Consider the following 17,341-nt stretch of genomic DNA (forward strand, 5'->3'; position numbering starts at 1 on the left):
GAGTCGGACTTAATGAAGATTTTACTCGTTATCATCATTTACAATTTCTTATAAAACCCGACCCTATTCTCAAAATTAAGCTTTTTGCCATTTTATAACAATTAAATTAATTATATAAAATGATTTTTAAATAAAATATCGTAACAGATGACACCACACGCAGTTTTAACTTTCCAGGCATGTTTCCGGACAAAGTTAAGCAATTCGTTGCTGGTTATCCTGTCTAGAACTTCGTAGTATTGGGATATTGGATAATATTGAGATATTGTTTTTTCCCATGCTGGCCGATCTCACATCGAACCAAGCATCTGTTTGCTTACTGAAAATCAGCAAAACCAAGTTTACTTTTTCTGTTAGTCTATTGGCTCAATCTAATTATACAAAATATTAGTACAACTAACAGAAACCATCATATATAACTACGATCAGTTGTGGGCCTTAGTAACAGCAGTAACATCGACAATTTTGGTGTAAAATATTTGCTGATAATTCTACGTAAAATTAGAAAAAAAGAAAATAAAAATTTGTTTTATTGTTACAAAATTACAAATATTCACAAGACACATTTACTGTATCTTATTCTTTAAAATACTATTATGTATAAGGGCATTAACACGTGTAACAAATACACAAAATGAGTTTAGCTAACGATAGAGAAAATGTTAATTTAAAAAAATATATGAATGCTTCAGATGTAACTTTGGTTTATTGTTTCGCTGCCGTTTCTAATTGCGTCTGAGTACCGCACTGTACTGTACTGTACATAGAAGCCACCGTATCAAAAGGATTAGTTTAAAGTTTCTGGTGTATATCCAGATTTTATCATCTGTACATTGCAATTGAAGATGGCGGAGGATTTGGCTTTACTTAGGTTAAAATTAGAGAAGTTAATGACAACGATACTACAAAAGCTAATAATGTGCAACAAGAAAATTTTCTTGCTGTACGTGGCTCCATTTGAATCATAAATATGTCTCAGTCCAGAATAAGCCGTGTTACATTAATATATAAATTTCCTTCTGCATAAAAGACGGCTTAATTTTTAACAAGCTGTCGTTGGTTACACTCGAGAAAATCTGGATGACGCGAACCCCGGATGATACTGGTCTTCTGCAATCAGAGAAAGTACGTGATCTAAAATAGGGTAAGTGGCATTAGGACCTTGTCCACTTCTCAATACTATAGGAATTAAAGGCTTAGGTTTCTCTTTATGCCTATGATTGATTCTTGTATTTTTCAAATTTTCGTGTGGTAAGGGTACCAACATTGGCAAGAGAGGACCTTTGGAAGGTTTCGGATGTTTATCATCCGGTATCAGGGTAGAGAAACGAATATCGGTAGGTAGAACAGAAGAAAGGAAATTATTCTTATGTTTTAAATTATTTGCATTATGTACCAACAAAGGAACAGATCCTGGTTTCCTTATCCTTTCTCCAAATTTAGGCTGGTTCGATGAACTGACAGTGTCGTGGCGAGATATTGGTTCTCTTCGTGGTTTTCCTTGAAACAAATCTTCTAGAGTTCTGTTGGTTCGAATAATCAAGGGAACAAACCCTTCTTGATATACATTACTGGGTTTGGAAAAGGGTCTTCTAGTTGTCCCCCTGTAAGGATAGCTTTGGTAATTGTTTCTAACAGTCTGTTTTCGAGGTCTTTGTGTTGAAGTGGTGGTGGTGGTGGTGGTAAATCGATAAGTAGGTCGATGAGTTGGCCTGGTTGTCACTCTTTCTGGTGTGAATACTGCAGCGGGCCATTTGGTGACTGAAGATGTAGGAGGATAATGCTGATTCTTTACTTTGATGATATCTGGATATATTTCGGTGGAAGTTTTATTATCTAGCTCGTCTACATAGTCATAATATATAATTTCATAATCAACGGGTGCTGCCGTTGTGGTTTTTAACAAATGATTATCTGTCTTGTAATAAATGTTATTGGTTGTTCTTCCACTAGCCGATGGCTCTAAAATTCTGTCTTCTTTACAAGAGTCTACAACGTGAATCTTCCAGCCCAAAAATCGGTGAGTGAAGCACTAAAAATTGATTTAAAAATAATTAATAAGCTTTGAATGAAAATCTGATTTTAGAAGTGGAGTAAATTTACCTGATAGTACACAAGATCTGGTGTATTTCTATCTGGTTTCCACGACATGACTCCTGCCTTTCCATTTTCACATTTCAATGTCAACTGTCGTTGGAAATTTTCGAAAGTCTCGTAGTCATCAGGTTTAACTGTGCGATTAGTGGGGATCTTCCACTCGCAAAGTCTTCCAGCTAAAAGTTATGAGATGCCCATATTATTTATTTGATATAATATAATATTATATTATTACATTATAAAACCTAATAAATAAATTTTATTAGTTTATTAATGAGACCTACTTGCAGTTGGTACAACTTTTCCGCTTCTATTAATACCTACACCAGCAAAGATGGTTACTTTCTGCAAGGAAATCCAATTCATGTAATTTAAGAAACAAAACACCTTTTTTTTGCCGAGAAATAAATATAATTTGAAAAAACAAACGTTTTCAGCCTAGTTAATAGGCCATCTTCAGGTCGAAATTCATGTAATTTATTCAAAATTTATTTCAAAATGTAATTTATTCAAAATATAAACCATACACACCGCGTGGAATTTTAATATGAATTTCTTACTCGTTTATTCGCCTCCGATTTATATTCGTAACCACCTTCCGGATCATCTGTAATGTAGAGAGGGTGATGACGAGAAGGATTCTGTGCGTCGTAGCCACCTTCTACCAGGAAAGTGTACGTTTTACCGCGTTGTACTGTTAGTTCCGGTACCAATATTCCATTAACATACCAGGCAATGCCCCATCCGACGTTTCCTAAAAAGTAAATAGTTTAAATGAAGTATAATATTTAACACAAGCGGTCTCTGCAGTTTTTATATGAAAACGGTCGAGGATTGGCTAAAGATATACTGTACTTTTCAAAAGTATAGATACTTCCATTTTATCAATATCTCATTTTTCAATTAATCGCGCGTAAAATACGTTTGGATCACATCTTTCTTAAAGCGCAGAGGACCACTTATGTTTGAATGTTTTAATTAAAAAAAATTATTGTTATTTATTGTTTGAATCATTTGAATCGTACCGGTAATAGCCTGATAACCGCGCTTGCCTCCAGTTGGACCAATCTGTACCCTAAATGTTTGATCCGCTGGGCATACTATAGGTTGTATGTCCCAAGCATCAGTTTTTGGTTCTTCTGTAGTTGTAGTGGTGGTCGTTTCTTTGTGCTCAGATGAATAGTCACCTGGTTCGGGACAGTTCCAAAGAGGTGGTCGAAAGAAGTCGATCAGATAGTTTCCTAAAAGGTTATAAATCGTTAAGTTTAGGATTTTAAGTGAATAATCAGATAATTAATTAACCGACTAACCTTTCGTCTTGTGCTTATGATAAGAAGCCTCTCCTCGATTGTTTATCTGCCCAATTGCCCACATAACTGCTTGAGGACCATCCGAGTAGATATGTTGATCATATTTCGCATCAACTAAAAAAATTCGATTTGTGAGACGTGAATAATCGATAAATAAATACTTTTTAAATGAAGTTCTCACCACCCAACTGAGGACGCCTGAAAGTTATCATGGTGTAACCATTTACGATCGCCGCATTCATGAGCACTACATTTTCTTGAGCCGAAGAATACTTAGTGTCTGGACATACACCGCGATTCCCCACGCACTGATAAGTAGAGAGATATTTATTGAACCGTAATTATTATTTTAATTAGTTAGAAATATCACTCACTTGTTGTTTCGACTCCAAATAATAATCAACAGCGTGACCTCGATTGGCCCCATCTATCCACGTAATTATAGCATCAGCATCTACCATCTGAGTGAAAGTATCGTTCTTGCTAAATCCAAAAGCCATATATTCTTCTTTATCTGCAAAAAAATATTGTTAATTTTAAAGCGTTTAAACAATCGTTTTTTAATTTTCTAGCAATTTTTACCTATTTTTGCAACCAGCTGCATAATGACGTCATTTTCTTCTACCACCCATCTTAACTCGAAACCTAAATCGTCGAGGAGGACTTCGCAGTTCAACTTGTTCTAAAATTGCAGAAATTCATTATTACAACCAAATTTAAATTAGAGAAATGTGCTTTCTAGTGGTGACAATGCGCCATTCGGGAAATTGAACACGACAGGTGGAGGCAGAGAGAAATTACCTCAGTCTTAACTCCTAAACTATTCAAAGATGGAGGAACCGCAATATGATGAGGTATCTTGACGTTTCCGAAATCGACATTAAATTCTTCGCACCACACACCCAACCAGTCATAATCGTAAATACTTTTGATATCAGGTAGGGATATCACTACAGTTTTGCCAGTATATTGAGGAAGTGGAGCGGGGCTAAACGAAACAGCTATTGTGAGTTTTCACGCACAGCAAAGAACACGGGAGCGTTTCAAACTCACCTTCCATTTTCATCTTTCAATCTCAATCCACGTTCGTTCTGTCTGGCCCCTTTAGATACCCACCAATAAGCAGCTGAAAAATTAAAATAATGAGTAACTTAATTCTACGTAACAAGTAATTTAACTCTAACTTAGAACAACAGAATGCAATACTGAAAGTTCACCAAGCCTGTCTTAATAAAATGCTGAAAGTTCATCAAGACAATCTCGATAATCTCGCAATATTTCCTCTCAAGTTAGTACCGAAAGCATAATTTTAAAAATTAAGTACAAATTTTAAAGCGTGACGCTACGAACTGCACCCTTCTCGAGGTTTAAGCTGTAGTTTGTTAGATTTTAAGCAAACAAAATTTTGTAATTTTCTGAATGAATTATACATTGAGTGTCGAGAACTCCGCTACCGACTAGATATTAAGTTAAACGCATTAGTAACAATAAAAGCTATTGTTAATTTGTAAATCACAACTGATATGGAACTTAAATAGCAAATGTTTACAGAATGGCCCAAAAGTCAGTTAACCGTGTTTTGTTTCGTGTGTTCGTGGCACAATTGTAAATATAAATAGTAATCTGGGTTTAAAACATTGGCTTTCTTTTAAAAACTTAGCACGGAATTGCATTCATTTTGGTACAACTGGTTATCGAACAAGACGGAAATTATGTCTTCGCAACGGTTAACTGACTTTTGAGCCATCCTGTACTTTCACTTAGTATTGTAGGAACTACGAACGTCTAAATATGGAATGAGTGATTTTTCTGAAATTTGCTATTTATCTTTTCGAGCCTAATTTCAAATACGAACTCGTCAGTTATGTCAATTCGTGCTAAATGATAAGGGAGATTAGTAATTGTAATGATGCATCGAATTCGCAAAGCATCGAAAATAAATAATTATTATTTTGTATTAAACTGCATAATATATACTCACGTAGACTCCAAAAAATTCATCCTCCTCTTCCCATAAAACTAACGCAAGCACCTTATCTGTATTCCGATTAAGATCTAAACTTTTGAAAGTTTCTTAAAATTAAAAAACAAAAGGTTTAGAAATGTCTTTATAGATACACAAAATTGCATTTCTTTCCATTTTTATGAATCGAAGGTAAACTTTCTTCATTTATGACTCTGAAAATGAAAGGGCTGATGCAAATATCTGTTTGAGATAGACGAGGAAAACACGATGAAGAATGCAACGATTACTAATATTTTATGACTTGCAATCATATATAGATATAGGTTTTCGAGACATCATACTTACGAAAGACATGAATAAAATACTAAGTATCTTTGACAAGATATTCTATGAATGTACTGTACTTCTGAAAGTAAAATACATAAGCAATTACGTGCAGTTTGAATATTGGTATGAAAAATAATTGACAACTCGATTATTTGACAATGGTTTAGAATGGTTGGGAGATTTCGTGACGATAATTATCATCTGAAATAAGAGTTTGAATTTGAACAATCTTTTCAAGGCATTTGTGGCTCGTAATTTCAGTATTAGTGTTACTATCATCGTTTAAAGAAGGATTCGATATTAAAATTTAAAAGCATTTTCTGCATGGAGCAGATAACTGCATCCATACACCTAAGTTAATAAAAATATATATTGAAAGACAGCAAAAATGGTAGGAGGGACGAGGAAAAATCACCATCGTTTAAGAGTAAGTTCAATTACTGCATTCATTCGTACACTGATGCACTGTACTTCTAATTATACCAAGAATTATTGTAAAATATAGTGACAATAATAAAGTGTATATTATCATGTTATTAGTGTATTATGTGTATTGAAACAATAATATGAAATATTTTCTACTGTGTCACTTGCAATACTTATTTTTTAAAAGTTGTAAGCGTATGGCTATGGTGGCCATTGTTTGGCCATTATGAGCCTAATTTCGACTAAAATTTTCTGTTTTGGAATAAATGATCTCGCAATCAGTGCTACACTAGACAATAGGACAGTTATAAACGACATATTCGTTTATACTTTTTTACAGAAACACGCTTATTGCAATGCCACGTTCTCTAATCAATTCATAATAAATAAATTTGATAAATCACAAATTACTTTTGGCACCAAGACGCAAATTTCACTTTATTATCGAAATAATGGCGTAGAAATACAATATACTGGCCTCTGTTAACATCAATTTCGTTAATTTTTAAAATTTATGTGCGTTGTTAGTAGAAGCTATACGGCGCTGTATTATATTTAAAAATGGCGCTGATTGTATCGAGTTATTCCCAAATTTCTATTAGGAATAACCCGTCGATGGGAAACAAAATGGCGATTTCGTGGGATAAAAGGGGTTGGTGTAACACGCCAACCGTTTCGCGTTGGTCCACGAACTATCAAAGATGGAGTTTTACCGGGTCCTTGTCCATCGTAGGTAAAATCTGGCACCAAAAATGTTTGCGAATCTAGGACCATGACCTTGCCGGAAGAAACGCCGTGCTGTAAGGATGACATCTTGCCAATATTAGTGGGTCTGGGTATTTGTAAGTTTCTAGGAATTGGCAGATCGGCAAAGTTGGCCTGAAGAAAGTCATAATTAAGAATATGTAACTACAATCAAATACACGATTCAAAATTAATTTTCGTATGAACTTACGTGAAATTTTCTGCACCAAACGGCTAGCCATTTGATGTCTTTCAGTGTTTTACCTTCTGGTAATTTCAAGAGCAAATCTTTATTGCGGTAAGCTTTCAGAGGTTTGGTTCTATCAGACAAACGAAAACGTGTTTACTTAGAAGAATCTAGCAACGTACGGACTACATTTTTTGTAGACTTACCCTCCTTTTTCGTCTGGGATTATGAAACCGGTGGCATCCGGTCTGGAGGTCTTTCCAGCCCAGAAGAAAGCATCTGAAATAGAAATTTTAAATTGTACTTTGGTTCGATCACGTAAGTTCTTTATATAAAATACTAGTTTACCTGGTCCAGCTCCATCGTAAGTAAACCCTTTGACGAATATTCTCTTGTCATCGACAGCGTAAACATCTCCAGTTACGTCATGAAAATGGGTGTTGAATTTGCCTATTTTTGTTCCATAATAAGGGGCTGCAATAGTGAATCCTAGAAGGAAAAAGTAATTTAAGTTTATAAATGGTAACTCGAAAACTGCTTTTTAAGGGTATTTCCATAATTTCGGAAGAAGATTGTAGACAAAATTTAGAACAGTTCTTCGAGTTATCGATATGCCATAAAATATATGAAAATATAATTGAGTAATCTATAATATATGAATTAGGCTGTGTACACACTAAGCGTTTTTAAACGCGCGTTTCAAAGAACCAAGAGTTCTATATAGGCGTACACACTCAAACGCGCGATTATAGATTTTTGTTAAAACGCGCGTTTTGCGGGCACTTTGCGGGCGCTTTGAGATATATGTGCTGCCTTATAGCGACGATGGAGGAGCACACACAATCAATTACTTTCTCGTCCATTTCCAAACTGAGCCAGTGCTAAACGCCGAACTAACGCTCGTCGAACGCCGAGCTAACGCGCGTTAGCTCGGCGTTAAACGCGCGTTTAACGCGCGTTGAAAAACGCCTAGTGTATACAGGGCCTTAGTTTTGGATACAACGTCGCAAACATTCCATGCGTCAGTCTATCTCGTAATATTGGGTGCACCCAAAATTCTCTTTGCCTCTGCCATCGTCTTTTATAGCGACGATGGAGGAGGGGCACGCAAGCAGTTACTTTCACGTCCATTTCCAAACTGAGTCAGTGCGTACGCTCCAAAAACGCTCGTCGAACGCCGAGCTAACTCGCGCTTAAAAACGCCTAGTGTGTACGCAGCCTTATGTTTTCAGTTACGACCAATGCAGTTATGTAGTTTGAAACTTGTTTTTCTGAGCATTGAAAAAGTCTTGCGAGTCGTGATAGAAGAAACTCAAAGATCTACACGGAGAAAATTGACATTAAATTTCGTTTGAGAGTTTCAGAAGATAAGAGTTGAAATATTCGTCCGATAGCTTTTTACGTGACAAAAAAGGACCGTCTATAACGGAAGCTTTGCTCGTGTCGATGCAACTTGATAATCGAGTTCTAAATCAAGGACGAGAGGCTACTTTTTCCGGGTCAACTTCTGCGTTCGGTGGTTTATCAATAAAAAGAATGAGGAAAGGTAAGTTCTTCGGAATAAATTCCCAATTAAAAATTGTATAATACGGCATTTGACAGAGTATTTTTTCAAGTTTTTAGGTTTCAAGACTTTGTCTTCTTTTTTTTATAAAGGAAACAGGATTTAGAATTGGTCGCACTTTAGTGTAAACAATCATACAAGATAAAAACTTCAATACAAATTATGTAATTAGTGAGCAAAATCGTAAATAACGCTTGAATAAGTTAGTGGAAGTTGCTTTCTAATCGTTTAAATTAATATTACAATGAAATAAATAAACGAATATCAACCGTTGACTCGTGGCCACGTTTTCGATGTAAGCGATTTCATTTTACAGCGCGAAATAGTTTAAAACATTGAGAAGAAACGTGGCGACAACTGCAATTTTACTGGCTTTTCGTTTCGCATAAACGATTTTCAATGCACGAATCACGTAATAATAAAATAGTTTTATTCGGTAGAGGTTAACGAACGAGCCAAGAAAATTATTTCTGACTGTTTGACAAAAAGAAAAAAGCCATCAGACGACAAAATGTTCCTCGTTCGAACATAACCTTGTCCTTATTCGCATCTCGGCTTTTTATATTTGCCGTCGAAACTCATTCGAGGCCACTTTTTGTTCCCGCAATTTCTTTGTTCTCCGGCAGCATTTCATTCGGGTTTTCCCGTTGAGAAAAGTTCCGCCATTCGAACGTGTTTTAATTATTTTCCAACCTTACACGAGATGGAAGCGATTACGCGCAGCACGATTTACTAATAGAGAACAGTTTAGTCCACTTGTAAAACACTTAACCCTTCTATTGCCAACGTGACGTAAGGAGGAAGAAGAGAATACGCCAACTCGGTTCTAGGGCATCTAAAGAGAGACAAAACAATGCTAAGCTATATAAAGCGTTTATATTTAGTAGGGCCCTAAAGCTAAGTTTAATTAAATTTCGTCTCCGCGCTAAATAGGGAGAAGATTCGAGCGTCAACGACCCCCATTCAACGAGTGTGGGATTTCAGTTAATCGGCTTCTCTCATGACTTCTTTTTTACGTATAAATCTTAACTAGAACAAAATTATATAAAAAGTGAGTTTCTACTAAGAGCGACATTATCTATAATTAAGTTATTTAACGTGGCTGTAAATTTATTTACGAAGGAGAGGATTAAAGAAATCCCTTAAGCGTCTTGAAATATTACTTAAATACGATAGATTTTTCAAGTCGAAAATGTTTAGTGGCAAAATAATTAAAATTATATTGAAACGTTACGCATCGTTGTCTCGCCGCCACCATTAAAACTAATGCAATTTCTAACGGCATAGCATTTTCATTTAATATACGAGAAGATGAATAAACTTATACATAAAAATGAGTGACAACCATTGAAATTATTTTCATCGCTTGTAGATTTATTAATAACCCGATAAAGATTGAAGATAAAAGAGAATCTTTGGGCTTCCTATTCATTCAACTTCTTTATTTTTTTAAATTAAAAACTGAAAGTGTAGTCGGTTAACGGATTGTTAACATTAATGTCAAATTTTGAGCATCCACCCCGATTTAGCGGGCGTGTCTGCTTTTGCAAAAGTTTTAATGCTTGGCCAAGCATTTGCTCATTCTATAATCAATTTTACAATTCTAAAGTGTTTATTTTTCTTCAGTACTTGGCATAAAAGCGGATAAATGCATCGTAACATTTAAATTGTTTTCATTTCAAATGATATTAGAAACAATTTCCTGAACGTATCAGAGTTTTAATTTTCGAATAGCGAAATTGCCAGTAAATCAAAGTGCCCGTAATGAGAAGAAATGTAGAACGGAAGGGAAGGCTAGCGACTTCAGTCATTTCAGTAAAGTAGAACAAAATTTGAATTCAACAAACTTTACTTTTTCTTTATTTTTCTAAGATTTGCTCTCTCGCTTTCTGCAACTAATGGCTTTATTTCAATTACCTGAAAAAAAACAAAAGCTCCCCTGCTATTTTTACTTTCTGTTTTAATTTCTCTCTAATTTAGCCGAAATTTTAACTCTGAACAGACAGAGACACCGACTTACTTTTCAGTCCTTCTATTGGCAGACCAAGCAATATTACGTATAGCCACCGATGTTACTAGGTTAAACATTTAATTACATATCATTATTAATAGCAAAATAAACTGCGTGCAAAATCCCAACTCGATGTCGTTATCCTCCCTAAAGATCTTTCTCTGGAGGCATCCTGGACAAAATTTTGCCCTAAATTCGTACGCTGGGGGTCGAGATAAGAATAAGGAAGCTAGGATCGTCCATTGTTTTCGTATCGTCATATTGTAAAGATTATTTTTCTTTTTTGCATTAAACGGACAAATAAAAGTCAAAAATAAAATTTAAAAAGCCTTCGCATTACAACGAGAAATTTCGTTTGTGTCAGGTTATCGATTCGGACGAGTTTAATAGGTTAATTAGGAGAAAACTGGTAAAATTTGATAGCTTAGATAAGAAATGTTCTGATTTTCTTGTTTTCTTCAATATTGTTATACAAAATAGCGTGGAAAGCCAACTAAAACGGTCGTTTTTCATGTAAATTTCCCATATATTTGTGCCAGCTAGTATGGAAATCTAGCTAAAGTAGCTTTTTTAATGCAAATTTCCCATATTTTATGCTCCACTCTGTGGATTAAACTGCATATCCATGATTTCCATATGAAATATGGCTAAGAATGTATTATAAAATTATTATGAGTAGGGAAAAAGTAACACTAAAAGTATTAAAATTCAAACTTTGAGGGTATTAAACTTACTTTCCTATTGTAAAGAGGGTCATTTTAACGATGAAAATAAATCGTACGGAGGGTAAACTTCAAAAATAGTTTTTAACCTCAAAACAGCTGTATCTCACGAATTTGACGTGAGAAAAACGTTCTCGCAGTTCCTCGAACTGATACGAATACCTTCGACCTTTTCTGCAACAATATGGCGGTGTTTTTTCAGAAGTTTGTCTTCTTAGTTGTTAGACACGCTTTGTTATCGATAAAAAGATGTAGATAAACCGACAATTTACAGCTAATACTTGTAAATTGTTCCTTTGCACAAGTAAAACAAAACTATTGTTTACATAACAGAGAAAGTAGGTTACCTATGCTTCTTTATATTCAAAAGAATTTACATAAACTATTTTATATTTTTATTAATTTCCTTTATCTAATTTTATACTTCTGATTCCTGTTAGCTATAGTTTTAATAAATTATTTAATTTCTAACACGGAAATACGTAAAAGTTGTCAAGTTAATTCTCGGCTTATGACTCAACGCGTGGGATTCGTCAAGAAAGTTACATATGGTGGATAGAGGATAGTGTAAACAACAAAATATTTGTCGTCCTTCCTTTCTTTAAAATATAATCGTGCCAAGGTTGAACTTAGAATGAAAATTACGACATCTAAATGAAAAAAGTAACTCCATTTATTTCATTGTTTCTAACAATAATTTCGTCACGAATGAAACAATAGGCAATAATCTATCCTTTTTATAAGGTACTGCTATTAGATCGTCACCAGTGAGAAATTTATGTTTCCGTTTACCTTTCTTGTTTCCTACCGAGTACAGTGTATATAAATATATATGTATAAACCGGATATAGCCTATACTGCATCGGTGACATCTTCGGTTACTTCTCTATGCGTTGTTATTGTAGTAACGTATGCCGGTGTTTATCAAACTTTTCAGACTATTACTCCATTTTAATATGTATATTTCTTACGCACGTTTCTTTGTTTCAAAATTAATTTCTCTCCCCTTTGAACTATCAGCTTTTCCTTCCAGAGCCCTCTTTGGAAATCTCTGGCATATACAATATACAGTTCCTACGGAAACGTTTACAGACGATATCCACAGTTCAATTATTCACAAGTCAGTTGTAGTCGTTTGTTTACTTACTGTTCACCCCTCAGGCTATAAGTTCACTAGCGCGTGATCGAAAAAAAATATAGGACAGTTTCGCGATAAAAAAAGGCACCTTATTAGAAATTATGCAGACAAAAAAATCTTCCTTAATCTTGTTGGAGTAGAATTTGCGGTTTCCCATCGTTACAATGAAATTTAAAGAGACTCGCAACAAATTGAGAGTAAAAATTGGGGTGAAAATGCAAGCAGATCGTATCTTTAACAGTAGTTATTGATGATTGTCAGCGTTGATACATAATTGATCCGATAATAATCCTTGTTCTTCATACTTAAACAGACTGGAGAGAGTGGAATTTTAAGTAATGAGACATACCGAACTGGTACAATAGAAATTGCTTGATGGAATGTTAGAACTGTGCAGCTACGAAAGGGTCTTCGAGTACGCGTAAGTATGATACAAACGGACCAAGTCTCAATAATATTCATGATGTAGAGCTATAAGTTTCCATGTAGAAAACCATAGTGGAATGTTGCCTGAGAGAAAGATAGTAAGACGATTAAGTGTTACAGGAAAAAAGTGGCTGGTATAGAAAAGGAAACGACGTCGTTACACGTTCGACTGGAACATTAACGAATTGTTTAAATACAACAGGTTATTTAACTTAAACATTTTCTTATCTGATTTAACCCTGCAATTAAAGATTTTTCTTCTTTGTTAAATTTAACTTGGCAATTAATTAAGTAACCAGTTAGAAACTATACAGAGATTGTGTTCTGTTACGTTTGCGTAATGACGTTTTTTTGAAATAAATGTACCCATTTATCTTTCTTTTCTTAAATTTTACACGAATTTCTCGCCACTATTCTGTTGTAATGGCGTTAGGGACCGAGTTACCTTCGTTAACGGCGTAGCCCTAGAATGACGTAAAGGGGCCACGTTAGTTAATATTTGAGTGGATAATAAATATTACCTTTAACCTAATTTATAGTCTGCCAGAGAATTTGGTCCATTTACTGTTAATCTATCCATTTATTACAGCAACAATGGTTCTTAGAGCCGCGTGTTTTGAAAGTATCCGTTTAAGAAAAGAGTACAAAATACTTTTTAACGCATGACCGATGACTCGTGCTTCCTACTATTTACTTGAACATTTTTCTTATTTTTTACTTGAACATTACCTGACTTTTCGACTCTCCCTCCGGCTTTGTTAACTCGATATTAGAGAAGTTTTGCGGAATTCTCTTAGAGTAATGATAACTACTTCTTAAAGCTTTCCTCTACCTCTCTTTTAGTCAAGTTTAGTATGAAAATTGCATTTAAATGAGCTGTAATAACTGCTTAGTATGATCCCCACGTAAAATATATGTCCTTTTGCCTCACGCAATTCGCATTTTGCCCCTCTTAAAGAGTCTTCCAGTGGAATTTTCAACTCGACAGTCACTCATATACAAATACAAATTTTCCACCTGATTATAAAGCGTGTAAGTTTTTTAGTTATGAGGAAAAATTGCAACGCATTTTATGCACACAACATTTAAAATTCGATTAAATAATAAAATTCAAACGCTAATTTTTATTATTTCATGACTATTAAATGACTTAACGTCCACATTTTCTATGAATCTAAACAACCGAGAAGCGGTCTTGAATAATAATCATTTTAATCATAAAATATTTATATTAAATTTAGAAATATTTTAATAAACTATTAGTGAAATAATCTTTAATATTTAAATATGTGTAACAATTTAATTAGCGTCATTTTGAATTATTGCAAATTATAAAATTCTAGATAAAATTAAAGGAAAGGATTGTCTTATTTTAATTTTTGCGCATCAAAATATATTTCAAATCGAAATAACTCCATAAACAATGAATTATTTTACTAGTTTACCATTAAGTAAGTGGTTAATGGAGGAGAACTTAAGTGCAAAATGGTGATCTTACCTAAGATACAGAAGACGAGCAACAGAAAGGTGCGATGTATCATTTCCAATTCGTTCGGCCTTCTGAGCGCTTCTTCCGTAATGCGCTGCTTTACCTCCTCTTTGGAGCAACGACCGTCGCTTGCCTCTTTCTCTTTGGACGTTAGTAGTCACGTGCACCTAGTGTGGACGGACCGGTGACCCGGTTACGAAGGAAACTTCGCGGACTTTCAGGGTCAAAAATGACTAGTTGCTCCGACACGCCGAGCGAACAATTAGTGTTTATCGGTAGTCAATTCGTCTCTGTTCTCTGTTCCATTCAACATTGTTGGCTCCAGATTTGACCTATTTCACTCCTCAGTTTAGAAAAAAATACACGTGTGTTCCTGTTGAGAATAAGTTACGAGATTTAAGTTCATCAAAATTCATACCCGGACGGCCCCTCACCTCATTGAGGTTCAATTCGGGGTGCTTGCTACCACTTCGCTAATAGCATGAAGGAGGTGTTGACATCGATGCTTTTGATAGAATGAAAGGAGTATTGACACGTAATAGGGAGTACTAACTTAATTACTTTGCTGGCAGCATTAAAAAATCTGCTGGAATCTAATCGAGGGGTTCTAGGGATTTTTCTATAAACCAATTATGCAATTACGAAAGTCGGGTCGGGGATTTTCCCGTTTAAACACAATATGAATGGGAAATTTTTGGGGATAATTAATTTGAAATCCATATGACATTGATTATCGCGGTTATCCGGAGAAAATGACAGATGAATTGGATGTTAAACAAACGTGGCACAAGGCAGTGTGCCAAATCGTGACCATTACAAACGATAACGATTAGAGACTCCACCTACCTGCACTTTCTTTACTTACGTGTGAAAGTGGGCCACAGGTTATGAGAAGGACCTTGGTAATTTGGCCTTTTGACCAACTTTTCCTCGTTAAACAATCGAAGTAACCGGACGTAATAGCGTGACAACGATGCCATTTTTTTTCCTTTTTTGGAATTTTAATTGAATTTCAACACCCATCGTATTGGATGCTTCGTCCTGGAATAAAGTGCAGTTAGCAAAAGTTTATAGCCATATAAAACCTATAATTTCTCAATAATGGCTGTAATGTCTTGAAATAAAATTGTGAAAATGTGATTGAAAGATCCTGTTAAAAGTCTTCAACGGGATGTCTGATTTGTCTTCACGAAAAGCATACTTCAACACAAGTTTTGGAGCCCTTTACTAAAATTTTAGATTTATTTTGCATTGTATCGCTAAAAATATAGCTAAAAACGCAATTTTATACCAGGACATACGTGTTGCTTCTGCAATTAAACATAAGATTTCTACTTATAGAACGGCAAGAATATTCTATGGGAAAATGTAAATCTTTTAAACTAGAAACACGGCTTTCCTCTTCTTTACAAAAGAGAAATTGTTTTGTAATTTTTCTGTAGTTACACGGACGTTTATTACACAATTTGAATCGCATATCGAACAATACGTAATCCAAGGGTGTGGTCCGCGTGTAGTTGTAATGACCTCACTTCTGCTTTTGTTAGTTACACGAAATGCGACGTTGTTAAGCACTAAATACAATTTCTGTATAAAAAAGAATTATTATCCCATTGTCGTATATCCCCTTGTCTTTTTTACTTTCTACAGAGCGATGCTACTAATAGGTAAATTGGGAGATTTTTAAGAGGAAAGAGGTCGAAAATCCATCCTCCGGAACAAGTAATTTATGATAAACTGCAACTTTCAAAAGCACCGTAACCCGGACCGAATTCCATTGGAAATCCGGTTTTTTGACCAAAATATTAATTTGGAACTCATTAAGTGTTCCAATGAAGTGGGGCCATCTCCCACTGCGTGAAGAGGATGCGAGGTTAAACGCTTTAATTCTTGACTAACTCTTTGAGAAGCTCGAGGCACTGTTACAAATTCCGATTCATCCAATCAAACATTCAAAAATGACATTTTAATATCAATAATTATGATGCACCTTTCTTCTTTTCTTTAGTTCTTTCATATTCCTGCCAATTTACTTGTCGTTGTTTCGTGTGCAAAGATTTTATGAAATTCGTTCTTTAAAAGTGCTCACTTATTTTACGTAGGGCCTTCAAGTGTACATCTCAACTCGAATAGCGATATGAAACACGAAACTTTTCAGTGGAACAAAACCAGATCAGATTTATATTTCGAACTAAAGATACTTTAAAGCCCAATTTTAATGTTGGGAACTAAAAGGAATTTAAAATTTGGGTTAGAATAACAATGCAAACCGTATTTTCTTAAATGTGGAACGTGTGTACCTGTCGCACACTCTCGAATTAATACGGTGAATAGTGGGTTATGCAGTTTATCCGGTGGTGTAACAACAGTATACAATTCGCCTGCCGAGAGAGGCCAAGGATAACGTAACCTTCATAGTGTTATGTGAAAGTTACCTCGTGTTAAAATGTTACGAATGAGGTAATAGCGATCTATTATGAGAAATGAAACCATAAGCTCAATTCACGTGATCACGTGAAATACTGTAAACTCAGTCAGAAATTTGTACGTTATGTCACACACGCACAGTGGCGGATTACCAAATAGGCCTCGTCGTCTCAAAAATTACATAGCAAAAAGATAATATCCTTCAAAATTTACTGAACGTTTAAAAAGTGTATATTACAAAAACTTGTTATTATTTAAGGAGTTTATTGGTTTTTTAATTAAAAAAAGGGTGCCCGGGGCCTCAAAAGAACGTAATTAGCTACTGTGCTGTACATGCACGCATTTAATTATTACGGAAACAATAAACATATATATCAAGCAACGTGTTATCCAGCAAGATAAGCATTCGAGAAAGAATATTTTAACAGAGAGAAGCACTCAACCATTTTTAAAACACGATCCGTATAAACGTTATATTGAACTATATGAATTATAACGTGTATATCT

At 34.9% G+C, this 17,341-nt stretch overlaps 1 protein-coding gene across 1 annotated transcript; it reads right to left on the reverse strand.

Annotated features, from left to right (window-relative positions):
• Positions 1–1,060: 1,060 nt before the first annotated feature.
• On the reverse strand, positions 1,061–14,482 carry LOC111635590 (protein Skeletor, isoforms B/C-like). The gene is made up of 16 exons (XM_023380593.1): positions 14,417–14,482; positions 7,406–7,546; positions 7,264–7,336; positions 7,082–7,190; positions 6,840–7,005; positions 4,461–4,533; positions 4,209–4,395; positions 3,990–4,089; positions 3,782–3,921; positions 3,589–3,715; positions 3,408–3,521; positions 3,123–3,338; positions 2,658–2,851; positions 2,382–2,442; positions 2,104–2,273; positions 1,061–2,032 (listed from the first exon to the last, which is right to left on the reverse strand). The coding sequence occupies exons 1-16, from the start codon at positions 14,457–14,459 to the stop codon at positions 1,061–1,063; spliced, it is 2,886 nt and encodes a 961-aa protein (XP_023236361.1). The 5' UTR covers positions 14,460–14,482.
• Positions 14,483–17,341: the final 2,859 nt, after the last annotated feature.

This window comes from Centruroides sculpturatus, unplaced genomic scaffold (genome assembly GCF_000671375.1).
Source record: "Centruroides sculpturatus isolate CEXI.00-Female unplaced genomic scaffold, Cexi_2.0 scaffold970, whole genome shotgun sequence".
NCBI lineage: Eukaryota > Metazoa > Arthropoda > Arachnida > Scorpiones > Buthidae > Centruroides > Centruroides sculpturatus.

Excerpts from the sequence above, each read along its gene's own strand:
- LOC111635590 (XM_023380593.1), bottom strand. The coding sequence starts at position 14,459 with ATGATACATCGCACCTTTCTGTTGCTCGTCTTCTGTATCTTAG. Across the intron at positions 7,547-14,416 it reads GCTCGTCTTCTGTATCTTAG|GATTCACTATTGCAGCCCCT; the intron begins GTAAGATCACCA and ends TTTTCCTTCTAG. Across the intron at positions 4,090-4,208 it reads GTTTAGGAGTTAAGACTGAG|AACAAGTTGAACTGCGAAGT; the intron begins GTAATTTCTCTC and ends CTGCAATTTTAG.